The sequence below is a fragment of the Dysidea avara genome, chromosome 6, assembly GCF_963678975.1.
Source record: "Dysidea avara chromosome 6, odDysAvar1.4, whole genome shotgun sequence".
Lineage (NCBI taxonomy): Eukaryota > Metazoa > Porifera > Demospongiae > Dictyoceratida > Dysideidae > Dysidea > Dysidea avara.
In genome coordinates, this window is record NC_089277.1 from 38169252 (window position 1) to 38186203 (window position 16952).

The 16952-nt window shown below is 37.0% G+C and overlaps 1 protein-coding gene across 1 annotated transcript in view; it reads right to left on the reverse strand.

The window, feature by feature from the left end:
- LOC136259464 (uncharacterized) overlaps window positions 1–16952 on the reverse strand; it is a 45070-nt gene extending 28118 nt beyond the window's left edge. Inside the window, exons 1-4 of the mRNA XM_066052949.1 lie at window positions 16913–16952; window positions 16288–16452; window positions 10809–10976; window positions 557–731 (exon numbers count right to left, since the gene is read on the reverse strand). Coding sequence (XP_065909021.1) covers window positions 557–731; window positions 10809–10976; window positions 16288–16368 — 424 coding nt within the window. The 5' untranslated portion in view covers window positions 16369–16452; window positions 16913–16952. The remainder of the gene's footprint in view (window positions 1–556; window positions 732–10808; window positions 10977–16287; window positions 16453–16912) is intronic.

A 16952-nucleotide genomic window follows, 5' to 3' on the forward strand; every position in this document is an offset into this window, starting at 1 on the left:
GAAAATGGACATAAAGATGAAAAATGCATACAAGTATGAGCAAAAAGCAGTGAATGAAGCAGCTAATTGCAAAGAAAAAAGCATAAAATTTGTTGCACTATTTTTCACATGCATATATGGCTATATGTTTCAGTTTGTAAAACTGTACACTTTACTCCCTTGATGTCAGGACACCTCACTGATGAGGACACCTCGACACATCTTCTTTTACCTAATTATTCAATGGAACACAAATTCCTGATATTGACACAATTGATCTTTAAACATTTAAGAACACTGTAACTGATTATGTGATTGTAATGCTCATCAGTGTGTTGCCCCTGGTGGGCTTTGCTATTACATCTCACCAATATAAAGGTACCTGATAATCACAAAACTTGCCACTATATGAAAATTTTAGACTCCTAAATCAGGACACCTTCATCAGGATAGTCTTAACAATAATATTAATATAACAAGTGTGCACAAACCACAGAGTATTTTGGTACGGAGATAGGCAATCATATCAGGTGCATATCTTGGACAACTCAGTCAAGTTGACACATATGCTCGATACCTTCTCTTCCACACACACACTGAAGATCCTGATTGCTATCATAGTATACACTGTTGCATGTACTAGTTCCTTTATCTTTACTACTACTACATTGACAGTAACCAGGTGGACACTGGTAATACTCCATCATCCCATTTAGTGATTTAGTGTTGACATTGGTAGCCCATAATCCTTCCTGTAATGTATAACTCCATTCATTAACTATATTTATCCTGAAATTATATCATTATCTAGTCGTAGAGTGAAGCTGAAACATTATGTAATACATAACTCAAAATTCCGGTAGTCAACTTACAAAATTTCTTTTAATTTTTAGTGTCTGACTGTAGATTGATTGATTACTTGACCAATGCCTTCACACAAGCATCGGAAAAAGTTTTATTCATTTTTAACCTATTTGTAGTAATTCATGGATGGATCCAGGGGACTGGCAAGGGGAGGGGCACAAGTTGTATGTAGGTGGTTGCAATTGGGGAGAGTATTAGTTGATGGAGTTTTTAGTCACTACTTAGCAGGTTGATTTTACTCATTATGACCTTTGCAGATGGTTGTGAAGTCTTAAAAGCTATATAAAAGACTGTGAAAGTCTTAAACACTAACAACACGATAATTATTTTAGAGGTGCTTAGGACGTACGAAGGTGCTGGGAGAGTTTGACATTTGATTAAACTTTGAATGCAGATGAGTTTGTAATAATGATGCTAATATGTAGTTTTCACAAGTTATTATAGATTGATTTTGGTCTGACAAAGTATATAGTGTTTCTATCAAATGAAGTATGGTTCTTCCACCAAGATTGGAGGGAGAGAAGGTGGGGGGGGGGGGGGCATTTGCCCCAAATGCCCCCATCCTGGATCTACCATTGTACTTTTACATTAGTGCTAATGCAAGTATCAAGGCTGCAGAAACTTGGACTTAAAATTTGCCGCGAACACTCATATCTACATTCTAAAATATGTGTTGCAAATACTGTAATTGTACAGTAGCTATGTTTGTGTACCTACCACACCATGATAGCATTAAAGGTTATAGTCTATCCTTGCACTGAAGTACAGTATGACCTGTTGTGTGATCAGGTGTGTTTGTGTCCACATACACAATCACGTATTTTGAATAAGCTTGTACTCATACAATTACCAACATGTACAGCTTGGTTTAACCTTTAGTAGCTGTGCTTAGTCCGGCCATTTTAAATTGTGATCAGGCCTAAAAGTTAATTGATATAGCACTTGTGGGCAGATACTTTTTGGCCACTTGCTCAAATTTCATATTGCATTACAATACGACCTCAAACTTTGATTATATGAACCCTTCATTATCCGAACAGTTGCAGTGACTGGTCCATTAGAATATTTTGTTCTATTACAGTAAGAAGTAGTTAATATGAGGGGGGCTGACCAAGGCTAAAATGAACTGAGGCACTACATTGTCTCTGGTTTGGTAAGGTGAGACCAAAAAAAAAACAAAAAGGTCATAGCCAGCTGACAATAGCTGCCCACCTCACCAGCTACGTGTTTATAACTGATAAACTATATAAAAGTCCTTATATAGCTCACTACGCACTGCTCTAATACTGTGACTGCTTTATTAGAGTAGATATTTCCAAGTAAATTAAATAACTAACACTCCATACATTCATATGTATGACAAACATTGTGCTATTTTCAGGGTCATTTTATTTTAGTACAAACCCCAACTCAATCAGTGTTTCCTATCAAAAGATATAAGCAAAAGAAGTTGACAGTGTGACGAATTTTGTGTACAGCATTTTCAATGTTTTTTATGTATATCGCATGACACCAAACACAATATTCAAAGTGTCATAAATCTAGATAGGAAACTATTAATAACATGAAATTTTCACTACATAACTATTTTATGAAGAACAGCATATGAGCTAGGTACAACCTCTCAAGAGTGACCACTTCTTTTTAGACTGACCACTCAGAATATTACATGAATATAGCAAGTGATTCACAAATAAAGCTGTGTATATTGTAGTATACACAGATACCCAATGCATTTTCAGGGATAGCTAACTAGAAAAATCATATAACATGGTAAGTAGTGACATCACAAGTCACAATCAACAAATACTTTGGAAACATGACAATCAGATAACAAAATATAAGACCAAAATTATTTTTAAAATAGATGTGTTTGGACACTGTTCAGCTTTATTTGTCACATTGAAAGCACTAAGGATGATAATTATCAAACAGTACTATCAAGTAGGGATCCGGGTGGATTTGGCGCGCGCCTCAAATTTCGATCCCTCAAAAATCATCCTAGAAATATCTCACACAGCAAATAAACCTTTTACTAAAGAGTCTTCAAGTTTCTAACTTTATTTCTAGCGTTATATATCAGGAAACGACTAGAAAAGTGCTGGAATTTTATTTCTAAAAAATCGCTAAAACAGAAATTTTCGTCTGCCTGCCAGCCAGCCTGCCTGCCTGCCTGACCACATTCGCAAGGCTACAGGCCAAACGAAGCAGCGAAGGATCACCATTCTTTGCCACAATATTTAACTCGCTGCTGGGATGTGCCTTTTCGGGTTCCGACGAGTGTCTGCTTTCTGCTCTTTGCCTTTCCTTTTATCTTCAATTACGGATCATCTTCTTCTTTTCCAGTCACGGAGGCGTTAATAATTTGTATCGACACTTTCCTTAGAGCAGCCGTATTCGGACGCCACAAAACTAATAACGGATTCCGTACTGTAAGGGCAAGTAGATGCCTGTATAGCAACACTTGCAAAGCGATCAAACAGCCTAGTGAAGTAAGAACACACTGCCACGCCCTTATCAATCAGAGCGCGCGCTCGTACTTAACGATCAGTGGACCACGCCCATTATTAATGGTCCAGCTGTAACTAATTGTAGAAAACAGGAGATAGAAACCCTGCATGCCTTTCAATTTAGTAATTGAGCAGCTTGCATAAAGCAAGCAGCAAGATCGAGATACTCTAATAGAGCAGTCAGTGCCAAAGATCAATAATAGCTATATAGAGTTATGAGTCCATTTATAAAGGGCACCCATAACATGCATTTTTTGGCAATATATTAGCCATTCGGTAATAAAGGGATATACCTATACCAAAAAAAGTTAACAAACTAGTGAATTTAAAAATTGTTAATTTAGAAATGGAAGTAGGGATCAAGCGATAAAAACTACTGAAACAAGTGATTTGAATGATGGCAACTATTACAACATAGCTTTGTGGGGAAATCCCTACTTTGGCATTGAACATCTATGGTGACGTGGTGAGATGCCAATGTAAGGATTTCCCCACAAAGCTATGTTGTAATAGTTGCCATCATTCAAATCACTTGTTTCAGTAGTTTTTATCGCTTGATCCCTACTTCCATTTCTAAATTAACAATTTTTAAATTCACTAGTTATATAACACAATGACAACACTATACTATAAAGAGAAATTATAAATAGTTTCTGACCAAAATTACAATTACTGAAGCTTTTATAAAATGGATCAAAACAGCAATAAGTACACCAGAATACAACAACAGGTAAGGCTGAAGCCATGCAAGGCTGGTATCACATGCCAGTATCCACTTTTGAAAAGATTATGCTCAAACTTGAACCTTATATTGCAATTCCGCACAAGACAACAAACTGCTCACCTTCAAACTATACTTGCATCGATGCAGAGGGATGCCTTGAAGTCCCGGGTGATTGTAATGCTGGATTCTGAACGGCGCTAGTTGGTGATTTACCTGTTAAAGAGCCATATTTTCGTCGTACTCCAACTTCAATCATCCTCCAATCAAAGAACACACGGCAGAATCGAAATCAGCATTAATTTTAGGGTTTGTCCAGGAACACTTTTTTCATCCTCATCAGCCACAGATTCACACGGAAACACTCGGAAACTTTGAATATTACTGGTGCTGCATTCTTCCAATTAGAATTACGTACGCAATTATTTGCATGGGCTCCGACTTGGAAAAAGGTCCACAATTTCAGTAAAGTGGTCCATAATTTAACCAAAAAGGCTCACAATTTTAGTATACAAGTCCAAATTTTCAGGAGCAAAAGTCCATTAGCTACAGTTTACTAGATACCACTAATAAGAAGCTAAATTAAGTACTCCGAGTAACTCATTCAGTGCTTGTATTAAATGATCTAGATACTCTAATATTATATAGGGTTTCCAACTCAAAATAGGAAGGCGCTTCCTTTTGTTATTTCTGGTGATTTTCATACAAACTGACCTTTAAGATAAAGCAAACAATTGCAAGTGCTAATTTATTATTGGATTGCTTGTGGCATTGGGTATCAGAATAAGTTTAACACACAATAACATGCAAAAATTGGTTACATGACTAAAAATATCATAATAGTTAAATTGGACATCTTATTAGAAAATCATTGTATTTTAGGGTGACCGAAGTCACAATTAGTGTATTTTCTTGCCTTATAATGAAGACTTCTACATCTTGTAGTGCTATAACACATCCTTTATAACTGTAATGGGATTGTTGGAAACATGCAGTGTTGGGCAAGTTACTTTGTAAAAGTAACTAGTTACATATTACATATTACTTGCAACAGAACTATTTAGTTACAGTTACATATTACCCATAAAATAAAGTAACTGTAATAATATTACATATTATATTACTTTGTGTCCACAGCCTTAAGCTGTCACGTGTGAAACTACCACCTTATCACGTAACATGATTGCGTTGTTGGACAATGTGCAAATCTTGGTTATAAGTAAGAAGCTAGTGAGTAAGCTTCATTCAGTAGGCCTCGTTACTTCGTTGTGGTTAGGCGTTACTCAGAGGATTACTAACGAGATTAGTAACTTCGTTACTTTTAATAATAATATTACGTCATATTAGACTCGTTACAGTAATTATATTACTTAGGTAACGCGTTACATTTGTAAGTAAAGTATCTTGCGTTATATTACCTGTTTTCATAGCGTATTTCGTTATATTACTTTGTTACCACAAAAGTAATAATATTACGTAACGCGTTACATAAGTAGCGCGTTACTCCCAACACTGGAAACATGGCCACTTTTTGTGGATTTATAGAGTTACAACTGCACTGGTATAGATGTATTGAAAGTGATAGACAGTTTAATAATATTTTAGCACTTGTTTGTTTTATCTCAAGGTCAGCCTATGTGAAAATCATCAGAAATAATGCAAAAGGCTAAGGCATCATCTTATTTTGCAGTGGAAATCCTACATGAAGGGATTTTTGGTCACGTGACCACTTTTTGGATATTTACATATTATGTTAAAATTGTGATGATAGCATCTGCTGCAAACATTCCAATAACAAATTAGCACTTGTTTGCTTTATGTTAAAGGTAAATCTGTGTGAAAATCTCCAGAAACAACAAAATAAAGCATCTTTCTATTTTGAGTGGAAACCCTACCTATGAGGATTTTTATTTCTCAAACTTTGATTTGACATATTTCAATAAATACCGCATGGATTTTAATCCAGTAAAGTGCATTACGAAGTATGAAGCATTGACTACCATTAACTGGAACGGCAGCTTGTGAAACATTTATTGAAGGTGTGTAATGTAAGTAGCAAAAATATGTGTGAAAATTGGTTAGTTGGAAATCGCTAATTAGAGTGACTGCTCTATTAGAGTATCTCGATCTTTATGGTTTTTCAGCCCCACTCCAAGAAGGATAACTTCGGGGTGATATCATTCTGAGGGAGGAGGGGGGAGCTAAGCCCCCCCTCCCCCTCCCCCCTTTCCAATGCCTATGATTACAGTAGTATATGTTTTATTAAAGTATTTTAACACAGCTCTGTATGTTATAGTTAAAGCACAGCCGTCCATGTGTGAGGACTATACAGCACCAGTGTGTGTGTCGAGAGGCTAATACAGCACGAGGAGAAACCAATTGCTGTATTTGCCTCGAGACACCCCCGAGGGCTGTATTTTTCATAAACACAAGCATAGGCGGTGAGTGTTATCAAGACACACGGTAGTGTGTCGTGTGGCCCAAGAAGCCAGCGCGCCACACTGTGAGTATATTGACAGGAAGAAAGAAAACGCGATTTTCACACCTTTGTAGCTCCGTGATCCTTCATCCGATTAGAACCAGTTTTGCTGCAGAGATGCCCGCTAGGTAGGCCACCTCACATACCAAATTTGAAGAAAATCGCCTTAGCCATTTCCGAGATATGAGTGCCCAAACGTTGGTTTTTATTTGTTCTTTTTCTTATTCTTCACCTTTTCGCACACTTTGAAAAATTGCTATAAAACATAAACGCGTTTTCTGATCACCTTGAAATTTGGCACACATAAAGAGAGTCCAACGACGAATTCTATTATTATCTTTGGTGCAAATTCGATGAATGGTTCAGGAGTTATGATCGATTATTCGCATAAAACAAGATCGATTTGTTGTCACGCCTACAGGGTAAATCACTCCATGGAATGAATTGAAATTCGGTTTGTAGATAGATCAACCATTGTAGCAGTGCCTTTTGGTGGTTTGAAAACAATCTAAATTAAGATCATGGAGATATGACATCAAATCAAAGGTGTGTAACAATTGCGCGATAGAGATTCGTGAATAAAAATCCAATAATTATCACACCTACCAGGCAAACCGCCTAGAACAGTGAGCTGAAAATGGGTATGTAGCTGGAATAGTCATCGTAGAAAGTACTTGCAGTAGTACAGAACAATTGGATTACAAACCAATGAGTTATGGATCCAAAGCCAACTCCGTGTAGCAAATGCAAGATCGAGATACTAATAGAACAGTCACCCTAATAGAGCATTCAGCTAGTTCATGACTTACTCCAATATAGATTTCTGCAAGTTATGCTGTAGAGAGTTCAGCAGCAACCAGGAAATATTGTAGACAGTTCAGCTACAAGCAAGTCGCCTTGCAGAGAGTTCAGCTACAAAGAAACCATCCTGTAGAGAGTTCAGCTACAAACAAATCACACTGTAGAGAGTTTGGCTGCAAACATATCACCCTGTAGAGAGTTCAGCTACAAAAGATCACCCTGTAGAGAGTTCAGCTAGAAGAAGTCACCTTGTAGAGAGTTCAGCTACAAAGAAACCATTATGTAAAATGTTCAGCTGCAAACAAATTATCCTGTAGAGAGATCAGCTAGAAGAAGTTACCTTGTAGAGAGTTCAGCTACAAAGAAACCATCATGTAAAGAGTTCAGCTGCAAACAAATCACCCTGTAGAGAGATCAGCTAGAAGAAGTTACCTTGTAGATAGTTCAGCTACAAACAAATCATCCTGTACAGAGATCAGCTAGAAGAAGTTACCTTGTAGATAGTTCAGCTACAAAAAATTCACCCTGTAGAGAGATCAGCTAGAAGAAGCTACCTTGTAGATAGTTCAGCTACAAAGAATTCACCCTGTAGAGAGATCAGCTAGAAGACGTCACCTTGTAGAGTGTTCAGTTACAAAGAAACCACCATGCAGAGAGTTCTGTAATAAATACATATACTGTATTTATTTAGACTCTATTTAGGCTGTCTTTGGTGGGTAATAAATCTCATATACAACACCTTGTTTTCTAATATACTCCATGCCTTCAAACACAATATAACATATGTTCAAAATCTAGGTTTATCCAATCGGTATGCATTGTTCACTTGCAGTGATTCAACGAGCACTATAATTTTGTCACGTGAGGACACATAGTTGCCATGGCGCTAGTATTATCTATTATCACAAGAAAACCACCCACTCCTGCTGAGCCTACAGCAGACACAGCCGTAGATGAGATAAGTAATCTGAGTGTAATGTGAAATAGAGTCTAAAGCAGTTATATGGACACAATGTGGAGTCTATGAAATTTATAAACCCTCAGGCTCTTAATAGCGCCCTCGCTTTCCTTGTGTGCTACAGCCAGGGCCTTCAGGTTTATAAATTTCATAGACTCCATATTGTGCCCGTATAACTATTATATAATTGTATATTTACTGATAAAACCAGAAATATTTAAAGTATTTAACATCTGCTACATCTTTTCTTCTTCCTGTGGTACAGAAAAAAAGATACGTAGGTTATGCAAATACAAAATGAAGTGAAATCTATTCCAAAACAGCCAAGCTGTAAAAAAAGAATGCAGCCCTCAAAAATGGTATGGTGAAAAGGGATGTGAAATCCAAGGTGGCGGCCAAGAAATGGCTGTGATGGTACAGTAGGTTAATGGTAAAAATTTTAATAATGACAATTCAGGTGAATTTTGTACCAAGACCAAACGGCACCAAATTCACTTGAATTGTCGTTATTAAAATTTTTATCATTAACCTATGATCACAGCCATTTCTTGGCCGTCACCTTGGATTTCACATCTTTTTTCACCATAGCCTTTTGAGGGCTACACTCTTTTTTTTTTTACAGCTTGGCTGTTTTGGATTAGATATTACTTCTTGGTCGTCTGGCTTGAAGCGATTTTCTCTAGTACACAAACTGCTGTGATTTTCAGTGATCAGGATATCAGTAAGTGTTTAACTAATCTATTTCTAGTCGTAGAATGAACTAATAGGATTAGTTTGGCTAGTTTTTGTGATTTACAATGTCATGCTCGTGATCAATCGTGCTGTCTTAGTGGAGTTAAAAGCTTCGTGATCAGACAATCAGTAAGTGTTTATAGAATCTATTTCTAGACGTAGAATGAACTCGTAGGATTAGTTTGGCTGGTCAGTTTTAGCAATTTACAGTGTGTTGTTTACATAACATTCCTTAAAATAAATTCTCCGCATATCTGTACTGTATTTTCCCAAGTGTGCTGTATTTCCTTGCGTAACTGTATTGCATTTTCCCAATTAGCTGGATAAGTGTTCGGTATGACTCATACAGTACAGTTATGCAGCTGATTATTACTGTATAGACAATACGATGTGCGGCATCACTTTGATCCTCCCACGCAAAATACAATATAATATTATGAACGAGTTTCATTTATCTGAACTAATTCACTTTCTGAACACTTTTGTGATCGATTTAGTACACATGTGTTCGGATAATGGAAGTCCCAATGAAACTTTCAGAACTTGTTAATCATTAATTAGCTTTATATCAAAAGTTACACAATCCGGATTTTCTATCTCAGTACTAAAATATGTGACCAAATTTTGGAAAATTGTCATTATGGGCTCATTGGACACATTAAATATATAGCTCTGAAACACAGCAAAGTTAAATTACTCCCTATTTAAGAGTGGAATAAACCATAGATACCCTGAATTACAAAAAAAATAGAAATACTGCTTTGAAAAGTGTTTTCTGCTATTAATAGCACTACCATACTATTATATAGTTTCAAAAATTCTAATTGGTTCAGGTACGACCATAAGGGTGATGTTCCAAAATTTGGCACATATAATCTGTTATGTGATGGGTTGCAACAGTGGATCCAGGATGGGGCGTTTGTGGAAAATGCCTCTCTCATTTGTGGAGGAGCCATGCTTCTTTTGATTGGACTACTAAATCTTATCAGGCCAAAATCAATTTATATAACATGCATGTTACTCAATGATGGATCCAAGATGGGGCATTTGGGGCAAATGCCCCCCCTTCAAGAAATTGCATACAAGATCGAGATACTCTAATAAAGCAGTCACAATGTTCATGAGGCAGTGTAGCTTATCTATGAAGCTATAAATGGGATTTTATTTTACATAACAGACGTGATATATTTGGTAAAGGATCACTAGCTATTATTGTTGTGACCTTTTTTTTTTTTTTGGTCTTCAACTGTTTTTCAGCAAGGTGCCCCCCTCTTTCCAAACTCTGGATCCGTCCCTGTTACTACCATTAGTTTTATTGCAAACTCACCTGAAACCAAAGCTATTAATTACTCAATACTTAAATTATATACACTACATATGCCCACCCAGCACCTTTGTGGGTACTGAGCACCTCTTAAAAAATAATTACTGTTGTGCTGGTGTTTAAGACATTCATAGCAGCTTTTAAATCTTCAAAACTACCTGAAAAGACCAAAATGGCAAAAAGCAACAGCAAGGCACTACTAAGAGATGACAATTTGCTGCTTTAATCAAAAGTACAACAACTAACAAGAGAATCTGCTCTCCCCAACCACCTGCCTGTTTGTTCTCCTCCCCTTTCCAGCTCCTGGATCCATCCCTGGGGTGCAGTTTGCGCCTCTTTACACTGAATCATAATTCCAGCTAAGTACATGTATATACAACCACACAGTTTATACACAGCCAGTTTTAATAATGATATGACAAGAACATGATGATGAGTACCTTCAGTATCAATTTCCCCTCATCTGGTACACATTTCACAATATTATCATCATGATCATTATCACATTTGCACTCATAATCCTTCATTTCGCTATTTGACTGTACCTCATATAACGCTAGACCAGCAGGACAGGCAGTGACTGTTAGTTTGAAGCATGTTGATTCATTCTAAAGTTAAAATAAAATCATGTCATATATTCAAATACGTATGTAATGGCAGATCCAGGATTGGGAATTTGGGGCAAATGCCCCCTCCCACCTTGTGGAGGAGCTATATTTCTGATTAAAATACTAAACTTTATGTCAAGCCAAGATCAATTTATAACTCGATGAAAATATGCGCATTTTTACTAGCATTTATTACAAGTTCACCTGAAGCCAAAGTGAAACTAGCTGTGAAATTGTCACCCAGAACCTTTGTGCATACTAATCGACCCTAATATATAAGTATCATGTTGCTGTTGTTTAAGACATTGATAGCCTTTTATAAGACTTCATCTGCAAAGGTCCAAATGGAAAAAGCAACACTGAGACACTTTTAAGAGGTGATAATTTGCTGGTTTAAAAATGCAGGAGAATCTGGCTCTCCCCAACCGCCTACAACTTAGCCTGTTTGTGCCCCTCCCCCTGTCAGCTCCTGGATCTGCCCCTGGTATGTATGTATGTATGTATGTATGTATGTATGTATGTATGTATGTATGTATGTATGTATGTATGTATGTATGTATGTATGTATGTATGTATGTATGTATGTATGTATGTATGTATGTATGTATGTATGTATGTATGTATGTATGTATGTATGTATGTATGTATGTATGTATGTATGTATGTATGTACGTACGTACGTACGTACGTATGTATGTATGTATCAGGGTGGATCCAGGAACTAGCAAGGAGAGGGGCACAAATAAGCTAGTGGTTGGGAGAGCCAGATAATCTTGTTTAAAAAAACAGTTGCTACATTTTTGAACAGCAAAAAAATCACCTCTTAGTAGTGCCTCACTGTTGATTGTTGCCATTATGGCCTTTGCAGATGGCTGTGAAGTCTTAAAAGTTGTTTACAAGGCTCAGAATTCCTTAAACCACAGCAACACGATTATTATCTTAAAGGTGTTTAGTACGCACGAAGATGTTGGGTGACAATTTCACAGCTAGTTTAATTTTAGTTTGCTTTAATTTCAGGTGAATTTGTAATAATTGCAAGTAAAAAGTGCATTATTATTTTCATGAGTTTTATAAACTGATCTTGACCTGAGACAAAGTTTAGTATTTTAATCAGAAGTATGGCTGGCTCCTCCACAAGGTGAGGGGGGAGGGTTGCCCAAAATGTCCCATCCTGGATCCGCCATTGTGTATGTATGTATAATACCAATTCATGTGTGCATGATCTTATCCTTCGTATTGTACAAGTAATAGTTGTAACATGAGCATGAGGGCTTTGCCTGATATGTATACCCAACTGCCCGAGGGCTGCAGGCCTGAGGGAATACATATCAACTTTGCCCAAATGACCTGTGTTATGTAACACTTATTAGGCTGATAGTCTGTGCAGGGAGATCAATCACTCAAGCCAATACGAATGCAGCCACTGGATGTATTATATATGCATACCTAAAATTTTTGATTATGGGTCAGCAGCTAGTATGTTGTAGTTACATTCAGTTATGATATACAGACATATTCTAGAGATATCACGAAGAATTTCCGTTATGCGAGTTTAATATTTTAATCAGTACTATTGAATCGTTTATAGAAAAACTACGCAGTTCACTAAATTCTAGACAGGTAAGTTTAGTATTAGTATTAAATTATGGACAATGTACAATCATTACAGGTAACGTAAAGTTAATAGGTCGAGGGCCTTTTAGTCTGTTCATATCCAATTTGATTCAGTAATTATCTAAATTGTTCTTAAACTTATTTAAACTATCTGATGCGATCAAATTCCACTGATTTACAAGTCGATTAGTAAAGAAATTTAATCTTGGGTTGATCCTGGAGTGGTGCTTAAATATTTTCTGGTGATGTACTCTAGTAATACTGCTTGCTTGTAGAGTGGTTACTCCATGCAGAGCGATAGGTTCATGCAGGGGCGGAGGAAGTAGTTGATATGGGGGGGGGGGGGGGGGGGGGCGGGGGGGTTGGGCTGACCCAGACTTATGGAAATGATCTACATTGTCTCTAGTTTGGTAATGTGAGGCCAAAAAACAAATAAATTAATAAATCTCTATAGCTACCCTATAGAGATCAGCTACAAACCAGTTACTTTATACCATGTTCAGCTACAAGTAAGTCACTTTGTAGAGAGCCCAGCTACAAACAAGCCACTCTGTAGTACAAACAAGTCGCCACGTAGAGAGTTCAGCAACCAATCAAAAAACCACCCTGTAGAGAGTTCAGCTTTACAAAAGTTATAATTATCTCTATAGAGAGATCAGCTAGAAACAAGAGAATACTCAGCTACAAACTTAACAGATCACACTGTAGAGAGCTCAGCTAGAAACAAGTCACCCTGTAGAAAGATCAGCTAGAAATAAGCCATCCAGTAAAGAGATCAGCACCTTGTAGAGTGTTCAGGTACAAACGAATCACCCTGCAGATAGTTCCCTACAGACAAATCACCTTGTAGAGAGATCAGCTAGAAGAAGTCACGTTGTAGAGAGTTCAGATACAAAGAAACCACTATATAGAGAGTTCAGCAGCAAACAAATCACCCTGTAGAGAGATCAGCTAGAAGAAGCTACCTTGTAGAGGGTTCACTACAAAGAAACTATCATATAGAGAGTTCAGCTATGAAAAGATCACCCTGTAGAGAGCTCAACTAGAGAAGTCACCTTGAAGAGAGTTCAGCTACAAAGAAACCACCATGTACAGAGTTCAGCTGCAAACAAATCACCCTGTAGAGAATTCAGCTACAAACAAATCACCCTGTATAGAGTTCAGCTACGAACAGATCACCCTGTAGACAGTTCAGCTACAAACAATTCATGTTGTAGAGAGATCAGCTACAAAGAAACCATCATGTAAATAGTTCAGCTGCAAATAAGTCACACTGTAGAGAGATCAGCTAGAAGAAGTTACCTTGTAGATTGTTCAGCTACAAAGAAACCATCATGTAGAGAGTTCAGCTACAAAGAAACCGTGTAGCTGTACTCTCTACAAGGTGACTTTATCTAGCTGAACTCTCTAAAGGGTGATCTTTTCGTAGCTGAACTCTCTGCAGGATAATTTGTTTGCAGCTGAACTATCTGCATGAAAGAAACCACCATGTAGACAATTCAGCTGCAAACAAATCACCATGTAGACACTGCGCAAAAAAATTATGCTTCCTGATGTTTCGTGTATAACGAATTATGACAATTCCTTGAGTCAGAATTACCCGAATGTGCATAATTCCTGAGTTAAAGGAAATGTACATGGAATTGTGTAAGGATTTATCACAATTAACTTATCTTTCAGTAATTATATACACGAATGTGCCTAATTCCTTTCAGGAAATTTGCATGAATTATGACAACTTTGTGATAAACTTATACATTTCCTGAAAATTTCATTTAAGTTTGATTACAGAAACATCATGGAAACATATCTTTTTGCGCAGTGAGAGAATTCAGCCACAAACAAATCACCCTGTAGAGAGTTCAGCTACAAGCAAACCACCCTGTAGAGAGTTTAGCTAGAAACAAGTCATCCTGTAGAGAGATCAGCTAGAAGGATCACCTTGTAGAGAGTTCAGCTACAAACGTATCACCCTTCAGATAGTTCAGCTACACACAAGTCATCCCGTAGAGAGATCAGTTAGAAGGATCACCCTGTAGAGAGTTCAGCTATGAACAAATCACCCTACAGATAGTTTAACTACAAACAAGCCACCCTGTAAAGAGATCAGCTAGAAACCAGTGACCTGTAGAGAGTTCAGCTACAAAAAACAAATCACCCTTTAGAGAGATAAGCCAGACAAAGTAACCCTGTAAAGAGATCAGATAGAAATAAATTACCCTATGGAGAGTTCAGCTACTGTGTAAACAAGTTACCCTGTACAGAGATCGGCTAGAAAAAAGGAGAGATCAAATAGAAACAAGTCACCCTGTAGAGAGATCAGCTAGATACAAATCACCTTGTGGAAAGTTCAGCTACAAACAAAATGACCCTCTAGAGAGTTCAGTTACAAACAAATCACCCTGTAGAGAGTTCAACTACAGTACAAACAGATAACCCTGCAGAGAGTTCAGCTTAAAAATAGTCACGCTGTAGAGAGAATCCTGTAGAGAGTTCATCTACAAGCAAATCACCCTGTAGAGAATTCAGCTACATTTCAAGTCACCCAGTAGAGAGATCAGCTGCAAACAAGTTATCCGTAGGGAATTATTGACATGTAATAAATATAATTATATGCATTATATATAATTTGTACATTTACTGATAAAATCAGAATTAGTTAAAGTATTTAAAATCTGCTTCATCTTTTTCTTCTTCCTGTGGTAAAGAAAAAAAAGATGCGTTTAAAAAGCCCCAAATCCAGCATTTTACAAATACAAAATGATGTAAAATCTAATCCAAAACAGCCAAGCTGTAAAAAAAGAGTGCGGCCCTCAGAAAGGCTATGGTGAAAACATATGTGAAACCCAAGGTGATGGCCAAGAAATGGCTGTGATGGTAGGTTAATGGTAAAAAAGTTAGTAACGACAATTCAGGTGAATTCTGTGTCAAGATCAACCGGCACAAAATTTCCCCTGAATTGTCGTCATTAAAATTTTTACCATTAACCCACTATCACAGCCATTTCTTGTCCGCCACCTTGGATTTCACATATGTTTTTCACCATAGCCTTTCTGAGGGCCGCACTCTATTTTTTATAGCTTGGCTGTTTTGGATTAGATACTATTATTATGTTTAGTACATGTGCAATTGCGCTATATAATAAGTCTTAAACAAAAAAAGGAAAAATCCAGTTTACTATTGGAACACACTGTGTAGTGTTTGGTCACATATAGTTGTATACTTTTTGTGCATGAGTGCATATGGCATTTATTATGGCTGATGTGCAAGGTGTCTTATAATAGTACAGTGGTGGAACAAGTTAAAGCTTATGAAGTACAAACAACAGTTTTCAAAACATATACAACGTGTATATTATACATGCCATTCTGGGGGTCTCCAGGCATGCTTCCAGGAAACTACAGTATAAAAGATAAAGAATTTAGAAACTCTGAAATAGCAGTTAGACCATTTTCACGGGTATTTCAAATAGGTATACACAGTAGTTATTGACAATATTTGGTATTTCTGTATGGCTGTTCTATTGAAGTGGTTGACTGTTATATTGAGTGTCAACCTTTAATTAGAAGCACTGTACAAGGAAAGCTTGGGAAGGAGAAGATTGGCTTCCCTGACTTCTCATTTTCATTGTCCATGAAGCAACTGTCTTCAGCCAAACACATTCGATGTAAAACAATGTAGTGCACATTAAACTTACAGGTAATCCAAGTATATTGATCATAATGGATAATGTCATGTTCACAAGAGATGTCAACTCGATGTAGCTTTTATCAATCATACTTCTAATGGCATACCTGCCATTATACACATCATTTCCTGGATACACTGCTTTAGCTGTAGGGCTGAATGAAAGGTAAATATCCTATAGGATATAGAATACCAACTGATAACATATTACTATGTGACCAAATTTTGTAAATTGAAAATTGTTTTTGGCTCAATGCAGTTATTATGAAGGTGAACAATGTTACTGAAGATAAAACTACTGTCAAGGATAGTTTGAGTACATGGGCCAAACTACACCCCTTAAAAATACTGGGTGTCTTTCAATGGATCAAACGCACAAACTCCATATATGACCAGATTTGCAAAAAGGTACCTTTTCCACACACAAAATTTGACCTATTTGTGGAACTTTGAAGCTTCATAACTTTTTATCATTGTATATAACTGTATGAAATTTTCCAAGAGTGCAGCTTTGCTGCATCTTGATACGAAAAGCAAGTTAATCAGTATAAGGAGTCATTGTTGCATGGTTTTGTTTGCTGGAATGCATAATATGTACCTTTTCATAAATTCGGTTACAATTACAGGGTACATACTTTACTAGTTGAGTTACCGAGACTGCTTTCAATCACTCCA